Genomic DNA, 19,036 nt, shown 5'->3' on the forward strand with positions numbered 1-19,036 from the left:
ATGTTATACAGTTGAAATAGGGAAGAATCTGGCTCTGAAAGCAGGAAGTTAATCCACCATGGGAAAAGTACACTCCCTGTAAAAGGAGATAAAGGAGCATCCTTATCATCAGAGAGGGAATTTAGGGCCATAAAGGCTACACAAAAACAAAAAACAAACAAACAAAAAAAACCCTTGTTAATTAACACTAATTTACTACCCCAAGGTCAAACCTCTTTGTCTTGTCAATTCTTCACGAATTTACCACTTCCTTGTCTAAAAGGTATAAAAGCTGCTTGATTTGGTCACTTCTTTGAGTGTCATATTTTTTATGGGGCTTCCATATGCAGGAAGTTAAGTGTGTTTTTCTCCTGCTAACCTGTCTTATGTCAATTTAATTATTAGACCACTGAAAGAACCTAGAAGGGAAAGGTTTTCCACCTGTACATAGTCAAAAAATCACTGAAATGGGAGTTGTTGGCATGTACTTATGAGAAAGGAACCAAACAATGACTAATGAAAAAAACAATATACAGGATTATCATGTTTCTAAATGGAAGGTAAAGGGGATGTTTCAGAAATGGAAGAAACAGAGCGAACAATGAAAAGGAACTGAAAATAATATTAAGTAGAAAATCTATTTGAATTTAATTAGACATCAGTTTCACTGAAGGAGGGTGTAGATTCATAGTAACCATAAGCATAGACTTAGAATAAATTCTGGTAAACTTCTGGCATTGATCAATTTGTTAGGGAGTGAAGAATTGAAAGTTCAGCCTTTGATGCAGCATTCATTGGGGGGAAGGGGAGGAAGGAAATACAGAAGCAGAAGCCTAATTAGTCACACTCACATAACCCAGAAGAGCAAAGGCAGAGTCTTTAGAGATTAAAGCCCCAACAGTCACAAGGTAGAAATAAAATGCCATCTATTTATTGTTCATGTACCAGAAATAAGAACAGAAAGACGTTCATTTCAGGTAGGTTTCTAAATAACCAAATTTTTAAAAAATATATACAGACTGGAAAACACCTTACTTTTTTTTTTGGAAAAATTAAGAATCAAGTATTAAGGAATTTATAAATGAATCATTTTATATCTGCTTAAGTCAGTTAAATAAATTCTGCAACCTAACATCTAAACAATGATATTTCTTTATTAGACCTATGTGGATTTGGCCTCATTTGTCATTTGTATAAGGGTGGTAAAGCTTTTCCCTATTTATATTTTCTTCTAGGTCAGTAAGCATACCATCACTTTCTATCTCTGTGTAAGTGATACTATACATTTAAATGGCACATTTGCTCTAGTTTTATCAAAAATAATAGAGATAACACATTATGAACACTAATATATACAAATCCAAGCCCATATAGACCACAGGCCACAGCATTTAAGTCTAGAAAAATAAAAACGAGACCACCACTCACATTACCATTTTCGTTCTCAACAGATACACACATACATAATGTGTGTGTATAAATTCAAGACTGAAGACTGTGTATCTCAGAAACATTTATTTTTTCTCCGCCTTTTTTATTTTAATGGAAAAGACAACTGAAAATTCAAATATCTGCAAATTTGCACATGATAGTCTGTTGTTTCCACTCCGTTTTATCACCTCTCTTTGTCTTTCAAGGTATTTGTCCTACAGCAAAAGTCAATCATACAAATGGATTCTCAGCCTTGTGTCAAACCAGTGAGGAAGAGTGATAGAATAGTTGTATAAAACATGTTCATATTTCAGTAAACACTAAAGTCAGCATACACCAAAATCTAACCCATACTAATTTTCATTTGTTATATGCGGTATCACGGTGAGTGATAAAATCAATTACCTTTCCTCAAGAAAGCAACTTATACTTTTGTTTCTTTTCATCCAACTCATATTATCCAGTATCTTCTGACACTTTCTAAAAACTTTGTAGTTCCTTTTATATGATTTTGGCTCTAGAGTGAACTCACAGTTCATTTGGATCTGCTACTTGACATTGGACAACAGAAGCCAAGGCAAGTAACATATCTCAAGAATGACATGTATTTAGAATTCAAGTTTATCACCTTTCTATCCCCCAAATTTTTACTTTTTTATAACACAGCAAGGCTTCTTTAATAGGGACACTCACCGGACTCTTTTCTGAGGATAAAGAAGACAACATAAAATCACATTTTGTCTTATGGTGTTTTGGGTACCCAGAAAAGCCAAAGCCTGATCTATAATTTGCTTGATCATTTTGGAAAGCAGTTTAGAACAAGCACAAAGAAGAATGGACAAAGAAAACTGCTCCTCCTTGACTGAATTCTTTCTCTTGGGAATTACGGACAACTCTGAGATCAAAGTGACTCTATTCATCACCATCCTGCTTATTTATCTCACTAACCTCCTGGCAAACCTCGGAATGATTATTCTAATTAGAATGAATTCTCAGCTGAACACACCAATGTACTTTTTCCTTAGCCACCTCTCTTTCTGTGACCTCTGTTATTCCACAGCAGTTGGGCCCAAAATGTTGGTAGACCTTTTAGCCAAAAACACATCAATCCCTTTCGTTGGCTGTGCTCTGCAATTCTTGATCTTCTGTACGTTTGTAGATTCCGAGTGCCTACTGCTGGCGGTGATGGCCTTTGATCGGTACAAGGCCATTAGCAACCCCTTGCTCTACACGGTCAACATGTCCAGCAGAGTGTGCTTCCTGCTCATGGCCGGGGTTTACGTGCTGGCCACGGCAGATGCTTTGATACACACGACACTAACATTCCGGTTATGTTTCTGTGGATCAAAGGAGATTAATCACTTCTTCTGTGATGTACCCCCTCTCCTATTGCTCTCTTGTGCAGACACACAACTCAACGAATTAGCAATATTCACCATTTTTGGCTTCATTGAACTGAGCACCATTTCAGTAGTCCTTGTCTCTTATTGTTATATAATCCTATCCGTCCTGAAGATCCACTCTGCTGAGGGGAGGTTCAAAGCTTTCTCCACCTGCAGCTCTCACATAACTACGGTTGCAATTTTCCAGGGGACCATGATCTTCATGTATTTCCGGCCGATTTCTTCCTACTCTCTTGATCAAGACAAAATGACCTCCTTGTTTTACACCCTTGTGATTCCCATGTTAAACCCACTGATTTATAGCCTACGGAACAAGGACGTAAAAAGGGCCTTAGACAAATTGAAAAACAAAATACAGTTTTAAGTATTTATAGTCTGTATATGTGCATACACCCACATACATATCGTGATTGTTGTTTTCATAAAATTATATGGTATGATTTATCTATTGTTATGGTATTTATTATTATGGTATTTTCTCAAATACTTAAAGAAATGAGTATCTGCATTAAAACTCAACCATAACAAGACACTGTATTTCCTCAAACCTGTCATGTGTCACTGTGGTCTTCAATTTATTTAAGAAATTCATTTGTGCAAAACATTCTGACTATTCTGATTTTCCATATATTTATTTGTTTGCTTTTCATGTAAGCTTAATTACAAGTATACTTGGATTTATTATTGAGTGTTCACTAAGTACTTTTCATACATGTTAATATTTTGAATTTCATGATAAATACAGTAGGTTCCAAACTAATGAATCCTATAATCTAGAGGAATGAACAAACATTAATTAACTGAGCACCCAAATAAGTCTTAAAACATTCATGAAGTAAAAGAGTTGTCAGTTAAAAATGTAGAAAAAATGTCAAAAGCTAGTGTGTAGAAGAAAGGTTTCCTTCTATGATGATGTTTACTCACCGATCTAATTAAAAAAGAAATCAAGCTGGGGAAAATAAGATTCTAGGCAGAGGGTCTAACATTACAGAGGTCCTGAGTTTCTATACCATTTTGGGATTTAAATAGTCCAACATGCAAAGGTTATAAAGAGAAGTGTAAAGTTCCTTGGTAAATTACATCATTGTACTGAAATTATCCACAAGTCTTCCATAACTTCCAAAGGAAGATTTCCTTCCTATCTTCCTCCTTCTCTGCTCTGGTTAAATGTCCCTTTTTATAATTCATAGACAATGATCTCCTTTAAGCATTTTTTTTTAAAATATTGCTTGGCTTATTGCCTCCAAAATAAGATGGTAAGTATTCTTTGTTCAAGGATTGAGCATTCCATCCCTGTTATCCAAAGTGCCTTCGTGGTGCCGGAGACAAGAAATGGCAAAACAAACATATACTCAATGAAATATTAGATAACATTTTTAAGAGCTTATTAGACATTGGTAACACAATTAACTGAGGGTATGATATGTGATTTGAATATATATATTTTGTAATTCTCCAAAAAGTGTATAAAATGGTTGTGGATACTAAGGTAATGGATCTATAAAGAGCTACATACTAATTACATTAGAAGCAAAGAGTATTTTCCCATGTATATGCTTGGTATCTATCAATTTCATCTGTCTGTGCTCAACTTTCTGATGGCTAAAGCAATGAGTTAGCTTGTTGAGACAACATGGGTATGGCATATATTTGAGAGACTATTTAAGACTCAAGGACAGGGGTGTCTGTGTGGCTCAGTTGGTTGAGTGTCTGACTCTTGACTTTGGCTCATGTCATGATCCCAAGAGCCTGCATTGGCTTCCACTGAATGTGGAGCCTGCTTAAGATTCTCTCCCTCTCTCCCTCTCCACTTTCCCCCCGCTAGCACTCTCTATCTTTCTAAAAAAAATTTAAGAAAATAAAAAAAATTAAATTAAAAAAATTTTTAAAGATTCAAGGATACTCTTACCAATTGCAATCATAGAAATTAAAAGTCACTGAATGCCTTAGATTTTCCATTTGCTATTTAGAAATGCCTTTGTGTGAAAACATTTCAGAAAAGATGTAAACCTAGGATTTTCTCGTTTCCATAGGGGCATTTGTGGGACCCCTTACCTGTCACACAGTATCACAGTGGAAAAAAATGTATGGAGGATTTTCTGTTTTTAATAAAAGGAGTTAAGTGTTTCTACCTGACTGATATTTTCTCAATTAAAACACACTATGTCAATATTGTTACTGATAAGCAGCAGCATGGTAGAAAACACTGTCTGAAATACATTGTCCAAAAAATGAATGGGGTATAAGTAGATTGCTGGTAATTCAGGGAATGTACATATGTCTTCTAGGTAACTAGTCTCTCTCCCTTTCAACAGCTATACATTACAACATCCAAAGATGGATTTGACCTACATATAGCAGTTTTATCAGATCTGGCTTGACCTAGAAGGAAGAAAAATTTAAAGAGAAGGAAATTTTGAGTCCTATGAATGGGATTCCAAATATAGAACTGACTAATTTAATTAAACATGGACTTTTTTTCCTTGAATATGAGGGGTTTAATAACACATCATGGGGAACATTTTTAGATTTGTTGGTGGATGGCCTACAATGACTCTTCTATCTTATTTATTGTACATGAAAAAGGAGTATCACATCAAAATACTTTATGTACTCTAGCTTACTTCAACCTTCATCATTCCTTTCCTCTGTAACCTCTATCACATCCTTCTCACATATACCCAATAACTGATGGAAAATATTATTGTCTGGAGGCATCTGGGTGGCTCAGTGAGTTAAGCGTCTGACTCTTGCTTTTGGGGAAGGTCGTGATCTTGTGGTTCGTTAATTCAAGCCCCTCATTGAGCTGCACGTTGACAGGGAAGAAACTGCTTGGGATTCTCTCTCCCTCTCTCTCTGTCTCTCCCCCACTCACTCTCTCTGTCTCTCTTGAAATAAATACATACACTTAAAAAGTTTTTAAAGAAAATATTATTGTCCAAATGTAGCTTTTTTTGAGTAAAGGGGAAGTCTTTAAAGATGATAATATAAGAGGCCTTAAATTTCCCTCCTCCCCAAATTAACAGCTACAGATGCTACAATTCCCTCTGAAAGAAAGCAAGAAACTATCTGAGCAACTGTTATACATTGAGCAAATGAGAAAAATAACCACACTGAATCACAGAAAAAGCTAAGACAAAACTTTGCCATAAAATTTACAGTTGGGAAGAAACTCCTGGCTACCAGCTTCTCCATGAGGTATGGAAGGTTTATATCCCCCCCCCCCCACCATCTAATGTCCCACCATTTAATAGTCCCACTAGAGGGACAGGCCTCCAAGTCCTCTGGCTCCAAAGGTCAATGAGTCTTATATCACAAGAGTCATAAGACAATAGCAAATAAAATAGGAGATGCAGCTACCACACCAGGGCTCAGAGCAGAGATAATAGAAAAGACCATTCCTCAGTCTTTTCCTGAATGAGATTTATTTGTACAATTTAACAGACTGAGGGTCCGGCTTCTGATTTTGCATGCTTCTAGGGGCTGACTGGGATCCTCCCTGGACCCAAGGAGCCTATGGACATGTCCCCAACTCTCTCCCTCCTGCCAACCCCAAGTCACCAGTATCTTCCTGGAAGGAATTTGTACACATGTCTGCACCCCAGTTTTTGCAGCTGCCATCCGAAGAACGTGTTCCCAGATCATCTGACTACAATAGCCAACAGGGTTTCCATTCAGAAATGTCACAGAATTTTGGGGGCACCTGGATGGCTCAGTCAGTTAAGCATCCGACTTCAACTCAGCTTATGATCTCACGGTCTGGGAGTTCAAGCTCCACACTGAGCTCTGTGCCGACAGCTTAGAGCCTGGAGTCTGCTTCAGATTCTGTGTCTCCCCCTTTCTCTGCCCCTCCCCTGTGTCCACTTTGTCTCTCTTTCTCAAAAATAAATATTTTTTAAAAATTAAAAAAAAAAGAAATGCCACAGCATTTTAAAATCAATTCAGGTAACTTTTCCAACCATAATAGTATGAAACTAGAAATCAAACAGAAGACAAGAACTGGAAAATTTACAAATATGTAGAGATTAAACAACATGTTCTTGAAAAAAAACAATAGGTTAAAGAGGAAACCAAGAAAGACTTCAAAAAATCTCTTGAGACAAAAATGGAAACACAGCATATCAAAAGAAAATGCACCAAAAACAATTCTAAGTGGAAAGTTATAGTGATAAAACAAAGATCTTGGGGTGCCTGGATGGCTCAGTCGGTTGAGCATCAGATTTCAGCTCAGGTCATGATCTCACTGCTCAAGTGTTTGAGCCCCATGTAGGGCTCTGTGCTGACAGCTCAGAGCCTGGAGCCTGCTTCAGATTCTGTGTCTCCCTCTCTCTCTGCCCCTCCTCTCCTCATGCTCTCTCTCTCTCTCTCTCTCTCTCTGTGTCTCAGAAATAAATAAACATTAAAAAAAAACTTTTAAAAGAAAAACCAAGATCTTAAATAAACAGCCTACATTTATATCCTAAAGAACTAGAAAACAGAAACAAACTGGGCCTAAAGTCATTTGAAGGAAATGACTAATAAAAATCAGAGCTGAAATAAGTGAAAGAGAGACTAAAAAGAAAATAAATAAGATCAATCAAACTAAGAGCTGGTTTTCTGGAAAGATAAACAAAATAGAAAAATATTTAGATGGATTCACCAAGACAAAAAGAGAGAAGACTCAAATAAATAATATTATAACTGAGAGAAGATACATTTCATTTGATAGCATACAATTACAAAGAACAATAAGAGACTACTATGAAAATTTATATGCCAATGATTTGGACACCCTAGAAAAAGTAAATAAGTTTCTAGAACGTACAACTGACTGAGACTGAATCATGAAGAAATAGAAAATCTGAACAGACCAACTGCTATTAAAGAGATTAAATCAGTATTCTAAAACCTCCTCAAAAAAGAAAATTCAGCACCAAATCCCTTCATTGGTGAATTCTATCAAAATTTTATGAAGATGTCATAGACAATTCTTTGCAAACTCTTCAAAAAATTAGAAGAAACAATACTTTCAAACTCATTTTATGAGATCAGCATTACCCTAATACCAGAACCAGGCAGAGACACTATAAGAAAATTAAAGACCAACATCCTTGATGGACATAGATGAAAAATCATCCACAAAATATTGACAAACTAAATTCAACAGTGAATAAAAAAGGACCATAAACCATAATCAAGTGTGTTTAGTCCAGGGATGCAAGAATGGTCCAACATCCCTAAATCAATCAGTGGGTTATACTATATTAACAAAACGAAAGATAAAAATCATATGATCAGGGGCGCCTGGGTGGCTCAGTCGGTTAAGCGGCCGACTTCAGCTCAGGTCATGATTTCGTGCTCCGTGAGTTTGAGCCTCGCGTCAGGCTCTGTGCTGACAGCTCAGAGCCTGGAGCCTGTTTCAGATTCTATGTCTCCCTCTCTCTCTGACTCTCCCCCATTCATGCTCTGTCTCTCTCTGTCTCAAAAATAAATAAATGTTAAAAACAAAAAAAAAATCATATGATCATCTCAATAGCTGCAGCGAAAACAATTGACAAAATTCAACATCCTTTTATGATAAAGATCTCTGCAAACTGGGTAGAGAGTGAAATTACCTCAACATAAATAAAGATCATATGTAACAAGTCCACAGCTAATATAATACTCAACAGGGCAAAGGTGAAACTTTCCCTCTCACATGAAGAACAAGACAAGGATGTCCACCCTTGCCACTTTTATTTAAAACAATAGTAAAAATCTTAGCCACACCAATTAAGAAAGAAAAGAATAAAAGCATCCAAATTGGAAAGGAAGAAATCCAACCATCTTTATTTGCAGATGACATGATATTGTATATATACAAGATCCTAAAGATGCCACCAAAAAGCAGTTAGAATTAATAAAAAAAAAAAATCAGTAAAGTTGCTGGATACAAAACTAATATACAAAAAAATGAGTTTCTTTTTATGTGCTAACAGTGATCAGCCAGAAAAATAATTTTTTTTAAAAAATGTCTTAACAACAAAAGAATAAAATACTTAGGTATAAATTAATCAAGGAAGTGAAAGAATTTTACAAATTTCACACTAAATGCTATAAGATATTGATGAAGGAAATTGAAGAAGACACAACTGGAAAGAGATTCCATGCTCATACATTGGAAGAATTAATATTGTCAGTATGAAATCAGATACTGTGATGCCTGCAGTTTTGTTCTGCTTTCTCAAGATTGGTTTGGCTTTTTAAGGTCTGTTTTTTTTGTTTCATAGAAATTTTAAGATTATTTTTCCTACTTATGTTATAATCACTGTTGGACTTTAGATAGGGATTGCTCTAAATATGTAGATTGGTAAAATGGATATTTTAGGTAGGATGGCTATTTTAACAATATTTGGAAAGGACAGAAAATTATACTTTAATACTTCTTAACTTTGTAAAAATTGCAACAAATAAAGCACACCAAATTGTTTAAAAAAGCAAATAAAACTGTGGTGTTCCCTAAAACCTCTTCTATGTACACATGCACCTATGATCTCTATTAGTGGAAACAGTTTGCAAAACTCATATTTCCTCTTCTTTCTGTTACCCACTTATCTAATCACTTAAAATACCAACTAATATTAAATTAGGCATTATTTGTGAAAGTCCTGGTATTAGGGCTGCAGGGTATACAAAAATTAGCCAAGAGTAGCTATTATTTCTCAGGAGCTTACAATGGAGTAAAAGACTGAATGAAATGAAAATATATGAATGAAATATCTGAATGGATGAAATAAAATATCTGAATGAAATAAAAATAAGTCAAGAAAAAGTGCTGAATGGAGTGGATGTTACAGGCATAAAATAATTGGAATCCTGTTAGGTAATATGTGGTTGAAAGAATGCCATCGAATACGATTAATGAAAATATAAACATTGAGGAACTTTCTACTTCCTTTTTTTAAATTTTTTTAATGTTTAGTTATTTTTGAGAGAGAGAGAGTGAGCAGGGGAGGAGCAGGGAGAGGGAGACAGAGAATCTGAAGCAGGCTCTGCACTGTCAGTGCAAAGCCTGATATGGGACTTGAACCCAGAACCATGAAATCTTCACCTGAGCTGAAGTCAGATGCTCAACCAAATGAGTCATCCAGGTGCCCCGATTTTTATACTTACTAAGTGGGAAGGGGAAAGAGACTTTTTCCGAAGTGAAAGAAACAGGATAAACATCATTAATAATAAATAATTAACAAATAAAATAATCATTGTATTTAACAAATTTATTAATTTAATAAATTAAACAAAAGGAATAATATTTGAGATAAAATAATTAAATGTGAATTTCTTTAGAAGTCTGGAAGAAGACGGTATAAACTCAAGATAGCAATAAACCATACTACAAAAATCATCTCACCTTCCTAACAACAATTTGGTGCAAGTGCAAAGAATTGGTCTTTGCTGAAGTTGTCGGCTATGTTCACCAGGGAAAGTGCAGAATTAGAAATCGAATTAATCACATGTTTGTATAAGTGTGAGGGCAAAGGCTTGAGAGATTTCAGTCCCAAATGACACGGAGTAAAAATAAAATGCAATCTCTAGTGTTCAGCTACCAGGGGCAAGCACAGAAAGACTTGCTCATCACAGGTAGGTTTCGGAGTCACTAAATTTAAGAGTAAAGAATAAAAACCTTGCATTTGAAAAAATGAGGAATCAAATATTTAGGACATTGTAAGTGAATATTTTTTTCACTTACTTCCTTTGGGTAATAATCTGCAATCTGATGGCAAAAATATGTACTTCTGATAAAAGAGGGTGTTTAGAAGTAATTTTAAGTTTATTTATATATTATGAGAGAGAGAGAGAGAGAGTCCAAGCAGGGGAGGAGCAGAAAGAGAGGGAGAGAGAGAATCCCAAGCAGGCTCCCCACAGTCAGCACAGAGCCAAACAAGGGGCTCGATCTCACAATGATGAGATCATGACCTGAGCTGAAATCAAGAGCTGGATGTTTAACCAACTGGGCCAACCCAGTTCCCCTTGGAGTAACTTTCATTAGTAAATGTATAGTTTTACCTAAACCAAAATAAAGAAGAAAAACTTTTTTTTTAATCGTGTGAAAGGGTACATGCAAATCTAAGATATTCTTTTAATTTTTAAAAACAATAATAATTGAAATATCACAACGCAAATACTAATTTATATACATCTAACCCCATATGAACCACATACCATATTTACTCCAATCCAAAGCAAAATAAGACCATCATTTATATTCCAATTCTCACCTATCAATAGTAAGACAGGTGCATGCACACACATACATATATAAACAAACAGAAGCCTATATATGAAAAATATAATTTCTTGTTCAGCTCTATTTTTGATGAAAAAGTCAGGTTTAAATCCAAAGAGATGTAATTGTATATGTTATTTCTCTTTTCATTTGTTTTTAGCATTTTTCCTCTACATGAGCTTTGGTACCAGACCACCATTTCTGAGTGTAAGTAATAATAATGTGGCAAAACAGTAAAAATGTTGTATTTTTCATTGCTTTTATTTTTTCTTCTATGAATTTTTTTAAGTTTATTTATTTATTTTCAGAAAGCGTAGGGACAGTGAAAGCAGGGGAGAGAGAGAACCCCAAGAAGACTCCATGTTGTCAGCACGGAGCCTGATGTGGGGCTCAAACTCACTAACTGTGAGATCATGACCTGAGCCAAAATCAACAGTCAGATGCTTGACTGACTGAGCCACCTAGACACTCGTGTTCATGATGTTTAAATAAGAGATCTGTTCATGATTTCCAGTTTTAACACACAGGCTTGAACAAATCATGGTTTTTGAAGAACACAGTAAGGGTAATCGCTTTTAGGCTCAATTTGATATTGTTTTTCAGACATAAAGCTGTAAATTCAGCTTTGCCTTTAGGTGTGACTTTTATATTATGTTTGATCTGTGATGAGTTTTCATTCATGATTGCTGAGATAAAGCAGTGAAGGTGCACACAAGTCATATATTTGGTGGGTGATATGCAAATTGATAATCAAACTTTAAATTCTATCACAAACATGTTAATTTTGTCAACAGTATAACAATGAAATGTTTCTGGGCTATTTTCTGAGGATAAAGAATGTAATATCTGAAACAAAACCTTCCTAATGTATAGATTGTATTTTTGTGAGTTTCAAGAGGAATTAAAACCTTGATATACCGTTTCTTGATTATTTCGGGAGCATTTTGGAAGAATAAAGAAGAATGGATGGAAAAAATTGCTCTTCTGTGAATGAATTCCTTCTCTTGGGAATTAGCAATAACCCTGGAATTAAAGTGACCCTATTTGTCACATTTCTAATTGTTTATCTCATCATTCTTATTGCAAACCTCGGGATGATCATGTTATGGATCATGGATTCTAAGCTTCACACACCAATGTATTTCTTCCTCAGCCACCTCTCTTTCAGCGACCTCTGTTATTCTACAGCAATTGGACCCAGGATGCTGGTAGGCCTCATTACCAAGATAAAGTCAATTCCTTTTGTTATGCCCAGAATTCGTGATCCCCAAAGACCACTAGGGAGCTGAGTCCCATGCAAAAGCAAAGAGCCTTTATTCGAGCTAGCTCGAGCTCAATCCCCTACCTGCTGTGAGATACCAGGGAATGAGAGTTTCAAAAGGACAAAGGTTTTATTGGGGCCTGGGGCAGTTGGTGAGGTAATGGCTGTGGCCTCAGCCGATTGGCTGGGGAAGGGTCCTGGGGAAGGGTCCGAGTCCAGTTAGGCAGGTGGGGGGGGGGTTACTCAAGGGGAGGAGGTGTGGTCAAGGTGAAGGACACAGAACAAGATGGAGTCGGCTGGCGTAGGCCCGCCCTTTCATTCCCCCCTTGTCATGTAGCTTAGGGACCCAATCATGGGACCGGCTGCATTTATGGTGACAAGGGGAACAGAGTTTGGAGGTTTACGCAAAGTTCTGGGGAACCAAGTGTCCCTGGGGTGGCTCTGGGACGTCTGATTAAGTATTGTCCCCGAGCTGGTGTGTATGATCTGCCAGGTGATGTTTTGGGGGGCGTGGGGACTCCCGGCAGCATGAGCAATGACAAGCAGAGTTAACAGAGTTACCAATATTAGGTAGGTCAAATGCGCTGTAGCTTGAGCTTGAGTGGGTTGTGTTGGTCCCGACTGATGGCCCATCGCGTGACAAAGTCATTCCCGATCGAGGAGGGGTCTGCTGGCTGAGCGTGGGTGATGGACCCAGGTCGCGATGCCGTCTACCTTGAGAGCGGTGGGGGTTGTCAACACCACGATGTAGGGTCCCTTCCAGCGCGGCTCGAGAGTCTCTTGGTGGTGCCTCTTGACGTAGACCCAGTCTCCTGGCCTGTACTGATGAGGTGTCGGGATCGGGCCAGCCTCGTAGATGGCACGGAGGCGCGGCCAAATGTCCTCGTGCGCCCTCTGGAGCCCGCTCAAGGAAAGAAAAAGTTCTTGATCTTTAAACTCAGCAATAAGTTCAGCTCGAAGGCTGGGAATAACAGGGGGTGGCCTGCCAAACATGATCTCGTAGGGAGTAAAACCCAGAGTGTAAGGAGTGTTTCTAACCCGGTAAAGGGCGTATGGTAGGAGAGTCACCCAGTCCCCGCCAGTCTCCATGGTTAATTTGGTAAGGGTCTCTTTTAGGGTTCTATTCATTCTTTCTACCTGTCCTGAGCTCTGGGGCCTATAAGCACAATGTAATTTCCAGTTTGCCCCCACCGCCTTGGCTACTGCCTGTGTTACCTGCGAGATAAAAGCTGGTCCATTGTCTGATCCTACCATGGCAGGAAAACCATACCTGAGTAAGATGTCTTCTAGTAGCTTCTTAGCCACCGTCTGAGCCGTTTCATGCTTGGTTGGGTAGGCCTCCACCCAGCCAGAGAAGGTGTCTGTAAATACCAGGTCCTCGTGTAGAGCCTCGTCGAAGATGGTGGGTGAATTTTTGAATCCCTGAGGTAGCCGTGTCCAGGTGAGTTGCCCACTGGAGCCCTCCTCCGGATCATGCCACTCAAAGGCGAACAAGGGTTGGCTCTGGGGTGCCAGCGGCAGACTGAAGAAGGCGTCCTTTAAATCTAGTACAGTATACCAGACCCTGGAGGGTGCCAAGGAGCTCAAGAGAGTATATGGGTTGGGAACAGTTGGGTGTATGTCCGCAACCCTCTTATTTACTTCCCGGAGGTCTTGTACCGGTCGGTAGTCATTTGTGTGAGGCTTTTTGACCGGCAGTAAGGGGGTGTTCCAGGCAGACTGGCAAGGAACTAGTACCCCTAGGCTTTGTAGTCTCCGGATGTGTGGCTTCATCCCCTTCCAGGCCTCCTGAGACATGGGGTATTGTTTGATCCTTACCAGACTCTCTCCTGGCTTGAGCTCTACCAGGACTGGGGTCCTGTGAGCGGCTAGTCCCATCCCCCCTGTCTCTGCCCAAACCGAGGGGAATTCTTGTAGCCATCTGTCTATATTATTCTCTCTCAGGAGCGCCTCCTGGTGGAGGAGGTATTCATCCTCCAGTTTCATGGTCAGGACCTGGATGGGATGGCCCTTGCCATCGGTGACCTGAGGCCCCCCTTGTCTGAAAGTTATCTGAGCTCCAATCTTGGTCAGTAAGTCCCGTCCTAACAGCGGGTAGGGGCATTCTGGTATTACCATAAAGGAGTGGGATACCCGGCCCCTTCCCAAATCTACTGTTCTTCGGGTAGTCCATGAATACTGGCTCATACCAGTTGCCCCTTGTACCCAGGACTTCTTGCTGGCTAGTTTTCCTTGTGGGGTGCGGAGGACCGAATGTTGTGCTCCGGAGTCGACAAGGAAGTCAATAGGGGTCCCCTCCACTTTAAGAGTTACCCTGGGTTCAGGGAGAGGGTCCGAACCCTGACTCCCCTAATCACTTAGTTCATCCAGCTCTAGGACTTTTACTCGATCAGTCTTGCTTCCCTTCCCGCCAGCTCTTTTTGGACAATCTCGGGCCCAATGCCCTATCTCCTTGCAGTATGCGCACTGATCCTTCTGCAGCCTCTGCTTCCCCCCCTTGGTGCTTTTACCTTTTCTTGTGTCGTCTGCCAGCTGCCGGAGACGGCGGTCTCGTTCCTCGGGGAAGTCAGCAGTGGTAGCTAGTAGTATTCTGGCCAGGTCTCGAGTCTGCTTACTGCTGGCAGCCGCCATGGCGCGAGCCTGCTTGTCCTCAGGAGGCTCCCGGTTATTATATACCTTTTCGGCTACCACCAGTAAGTCCTGCAGACTTTTTTCTCCTAGTCTATCTATTTTCTGTAATTTTCTCCTAATGTCTATGGCCGATTGGTTTACAAAGGCCATGAGAACAGCTGCCTTGCTTTCTGGAGCCTCTGGATCCATGGGGGTGTAGGTACGGAATGCCTCCATGATCCGTTCTAAAAAGGCAGCCGGAGATTCATCTTTTCCCTGTTGTACATTTCCTACCTTGGCCAAATTGGTTGGCTTTCTAGCAGCCATTCAGAGACCCCCCATTAGAGTCTGGCGGTAGACCCGGAGCCTCTCCTTACCTTCTGCTGTGTTGAAATCCCACTGGGGCCGAGTTAAGGGGAAGGAGGCATCTATCTGAGCCTGGTTGGTGGTGGGATTCCCGTCTGCGCCCGGAACTAGTTTTCAGGCCCCATTGAGGATTCTTTTTCTTCAGTCGTGAACAGGACCTGCAAAAGCTGCTGGCAATCATCCCACATGGGCTGATGGGTAAAAAGAACAGAGTCTAATAAATCAATAAGCCCTGCCGGTTTCTCGGAAAACTGAGGATTCTGAGCTTTCCAATTGTAGAGGTCACTAGTGGCGAAAGGCCAATAGTGATGGGGCTGATTCCCCTCCGCGTCTGGGGGTCCGGTGGCTCGCAGGGGCAGAATAGTGGAGTCGGCGGCGGAGGCGGATTGCCCCCTCTGAGCCCTTTGTCTGGTAAAGGGCGGGCTTCCCCTGGAGCGTTTCCGCCTCCCGCTCTCGGAACAGCGTCTGCCTCCCCCGGAGGGGGAGGATGGTGTTCTTCCGGCATCCTAGAGGGGTTATACGGGGGAGGAAAAATTAATTCTTCTTCAGTACCCCCCTGTAGGACAGGGTAGCGGGGTGCTGAAGGCTGGGTAAGACTTTTCCTCTTCTCTGTCTCCTGCAAAGCAAGAATGGGTTTTGGCTCTGGAGGGAGCAGGGTTAGGAAGGGCTTAAGCCAAGAGGGTGGGTCTTCTACAAGGTCCTGCCAAGTGATAATGTAAGGGAGCTGATCAAGATGGCCCGCCTTAGGCTGAGAGATGATACTCCTGACTCGGTGGATGGTAGGGAGGTCGAAGGTCCCCTCTGGTGGCCATCCGACATTGAATGTTGGCCACTCACTAGAACAAAAAAAACTGCAACCGACCCTTTCGGACTTCCAGACTGAGGTTGTTAGCTCTTTCCCTCACATCCTTAAAGTGATCAATCATAATACTTAGAGGAGTAGTTTGAGTCTGTCCCATAACGTCCGTCCAGCAAGTCCACAGAACAAAACAGAGAAACACAAAAACAGACAAACAGAGGGCCCCTAGAAAGTCTTCCAACTCCATGGAAGCAAAACTGCAAGCTAGCTTAGACCTTTGAGGGGATTCCATGTCCCTCCAAAACCGATGAGGGGATTCCACGTCCCTCCAAAGACGACGGCCTCACGCCGACCAGCGGGAGCGACCCGCCTCGTCTCCGACCTTTGAGGGGATTCCACGTCCCTCCAGAAGGGAGAATCGGAACGTCTTCCGAAACTCCTGGCCCGTGGTCCTCCAGTGCGTCCACTTAGACCGCGTCGGGCACTACCAGAATTCCAGAAATGAGCTCACACAGAAAAGACAGAACAAACAGACACTAACCGTGGCCAGTCAGGCTCTCCGGGTCGGGCGTCCCTCGGGGTTCTTGGGGATCCCGGGCCGAGCCCCCAAATGTTATGCCCAGAATTCGTGATCCCCAAAGACCACTAGGGAGCCGAGTCCGATGCAAAAGCAAAGAGCCTTTATTCGAGCTAGCTCGAGCTCAATCCCCTACCTGCACCGACGCAGCGGTGAGATACCAGGGAAAGAGAGTTTCAAAAGGACAAAGGTTTTATTGGGGCTTGGGCAGTTGGTGAGGTAATGGCTGTGGCCTCAGCCGATTGGCTGGGGAAGGGTCCTGGGGAAGGGTCCGAGTCCAGTTAGGCAGGTGGGGGGGGGTTACTCAAGGGGAGGAGGTGTGGTCAAGGTGAAGGACACAGAACAAGATGGAGTCGGCTGGCGTAGGCCCGCCCTTTCACTTTCTATGGCTGTGCTCTGCAATTCTGGATCTTCTGTACCTTTGCTGATTCCGAGTGCCTACTGCTGACGGTGATGGCCTTTGATCGGTACAAGGCCATTAGCAACCCCTTGCTCTACACGGTCAACATGTCCAGCAGAGTGTGCTTTCTGCTCATGGCTGGGGTTTACATGGTAGGGCTTGTGGATGCTTCTGCAAATACAATATTAACATGCAGGTTATGTTTCTGTGGATCAAATGTGATCAACCACTTCTTCTGTGATGTCCCACCTCTCCTTTTGTTATCTTGCTCAGATACCCAAGTTAATGAGTTAGTGATATTCACCATTTTTGGCTTCATTGAGCTGATTACCCTTTCAGGGCTCTTTGTGTCTTACTGTTAGATCATCCTGGCAGTGATAAAGATCCGCTCTGCTGAGGGGAGGTTCAAAGCTTTCTCCACCTGCGCCTCCCACTTAACTGCTGTTGCAATTTTCCAGGGAACCCTGCTCTTTATGTATTTCCGGCCAAGTTCTTCCTACTCTCTTGATCAAGACAAAATGACCTCCTTGTTCTACACCCTTGTGATTCCCATGTTAAACCCTGTGATTTATAGCCTGCAGAACAAAGATGTGAAAGAGGCTCGGAAAAAACTTAAAAATAGAAAGTGGTTTCATTGAAAACTTATATGTACCTATTTTTCTCCCAATCTTACACTATAATTTGTGAAGTTCAAAATTGTTTTGATTAAAGTGGTATGATCTAGGGGTGCCTGGGTGGCTCAGTTGGTTAAGCGGTTGACTTCAGCTCAGGTCATGATCCCGCAGTTTGTGAGTTCGAGCCCTGCGTCGGGCTCTGTGCTAACAGCTCAGAGCCTGGAGCCTACTTTGGATTCTGTGTCTCCCTCTCTCTCTGCTGCTGCCATGCTTGTGCTCTATCTCTCTCTGTCTCTCAAAAATAAATAAATGTTAAAAAAAAAAAAAGGTGGTATGATCCAACAAGTATTTATACCATGTTCCTGCCATAACCAAATGTGTCATTTCTTTAGTACCCCATGATTCATTTTATGTCTTGAGCTTATACTTGGTATTCCTTATTTATGGAAAATTTATGGACTCCTAGTTTGCCCAATTTGTGTTTCTACAATCTATTTGTGCATGAATCTAATTTCCTATATGTTAGTGAGAGTTTTCTAAGTACGTAACGCACTTCTATGTGTTTTGTATCTTATGGTGAATCTAACAGTTTTGTGTTAATGAATCTTGTCATCTAATGGAAACTGATGAAGTTTTGGGGTGATGGTGGGGGTCCAGAGCTGAAGGTCAAGAAAGGCTTCTTGAAGACGTCCTTTGCACAAAATGGTGATTTTTTTTTTTTTTTTTTTTTTTTTTTTTTTTTAGCTCAGGGACAGGACCCATGGGCAGGAAGAGCTGCCTGGGACCCTGTGGAAATACTAGTTCTATACTTGGGAGTTGGGAGAGGGAGGAGGGGAAGTCAAGGGGAAGTTTTCAAAAAGATTTCATATGCTAAAGAAGGCTCACAGGATACTGGAGGCCAAACTGTTGTCAAGCTTAGGTTGTTTTTCCCTCCAGCAAAGTATTAACATCAAGACAGTAGGGAGATCCTGGAGAAACTTTTTACTCTGCCAGCCTCTAATAGTTGTCAATGGACTGCAGTTTATAAGGAGATTGAATTTTACCTGCCATTTCCTTCTTGCCTTTGTTCCCCATATCACTATGGAGGTGTGATTTTGAGGTTCCAGGAAAGGAGTCTACAGGTTTCTGGAAATTAGGCTATTAATAAAATTGCCTTTTTCTTGTAATCTATCAAGACATGGAGACTCATGTCCTGCTTGACTGTGACCTCCTTCAGTTAACCATTTGTTTTCTTTCCTTTCCTTTGTTCTTGAGTAGCCAGGAGTGCCTGTGGAATATCACACATATCCCACCTTGGTGGGAGGGGGGGTGTTAGCTCAATTTTGCCCTGAGCCTGCCTACATAGGCTCTC

At 40.8% G+C, this 19,036-nt stretch overlaps 2 protein-coding genes across 2 annotated transcripts; both read left to right on the forward strand.

The window, feature by feature from the left end:
• Positions 1–2,241: 2,241 nt before the first annotated feature.
• Positions 2,242–3,177, forward strand: LOC106986194 (olfactory receptor 5W2-like). The gene has a single exon (XM_015084369.1). It carries the CDS (start codon positions 2,245–2,247, stop codon positions 3,175–3,177), a length of 933 nt encoding a protein of 310 aa, XP_014939855.1. The 5' UTR covers positions 2,242–2,244.
• An 8,843-nt stretch (positions 3,178–12,020) lies between these two features.
• LOC106986195 (olfactory receptor-like protein OLF2) lies at positions 12,021–17,709 on the forward strand. Its single transcript, XM_053202527.1, is given in 2 exon segments — positions 12,021–12,303; positions 17,057–17,709. Coding segments are annotated over 2 exon segments (936 nt in total).
• The last annotated feature ends 1,327 nt before the right edge of the window (positions 17,710–19,036 follow it).

This window comes from Acinonyx jubatus, chromosome D1 (assembly GCF_027475565.1).
Source record: "Acinonyx jubatus isolate Ajub_Pintada_27869175 chromosome D1, VMU_Ajub_asm_v1.0, whole genome shotgun sequence".
Lineage (NCBI taxonomy): Eukaryota > Metazoa > Chordata > Mammalia > Carnivora > Felidae > Acinonyx > Acinonyx jubatus.

What these genes read in the sequence shown, in the direction of transcription:
- LOC106986194 (XM_015084369.1), top strand. Translation starts at nt 2,245, where the DNA reads ATGGACAAAGAAAACTGCTCCTCCTTGACTGAATTCTTTCTCTTGGGA.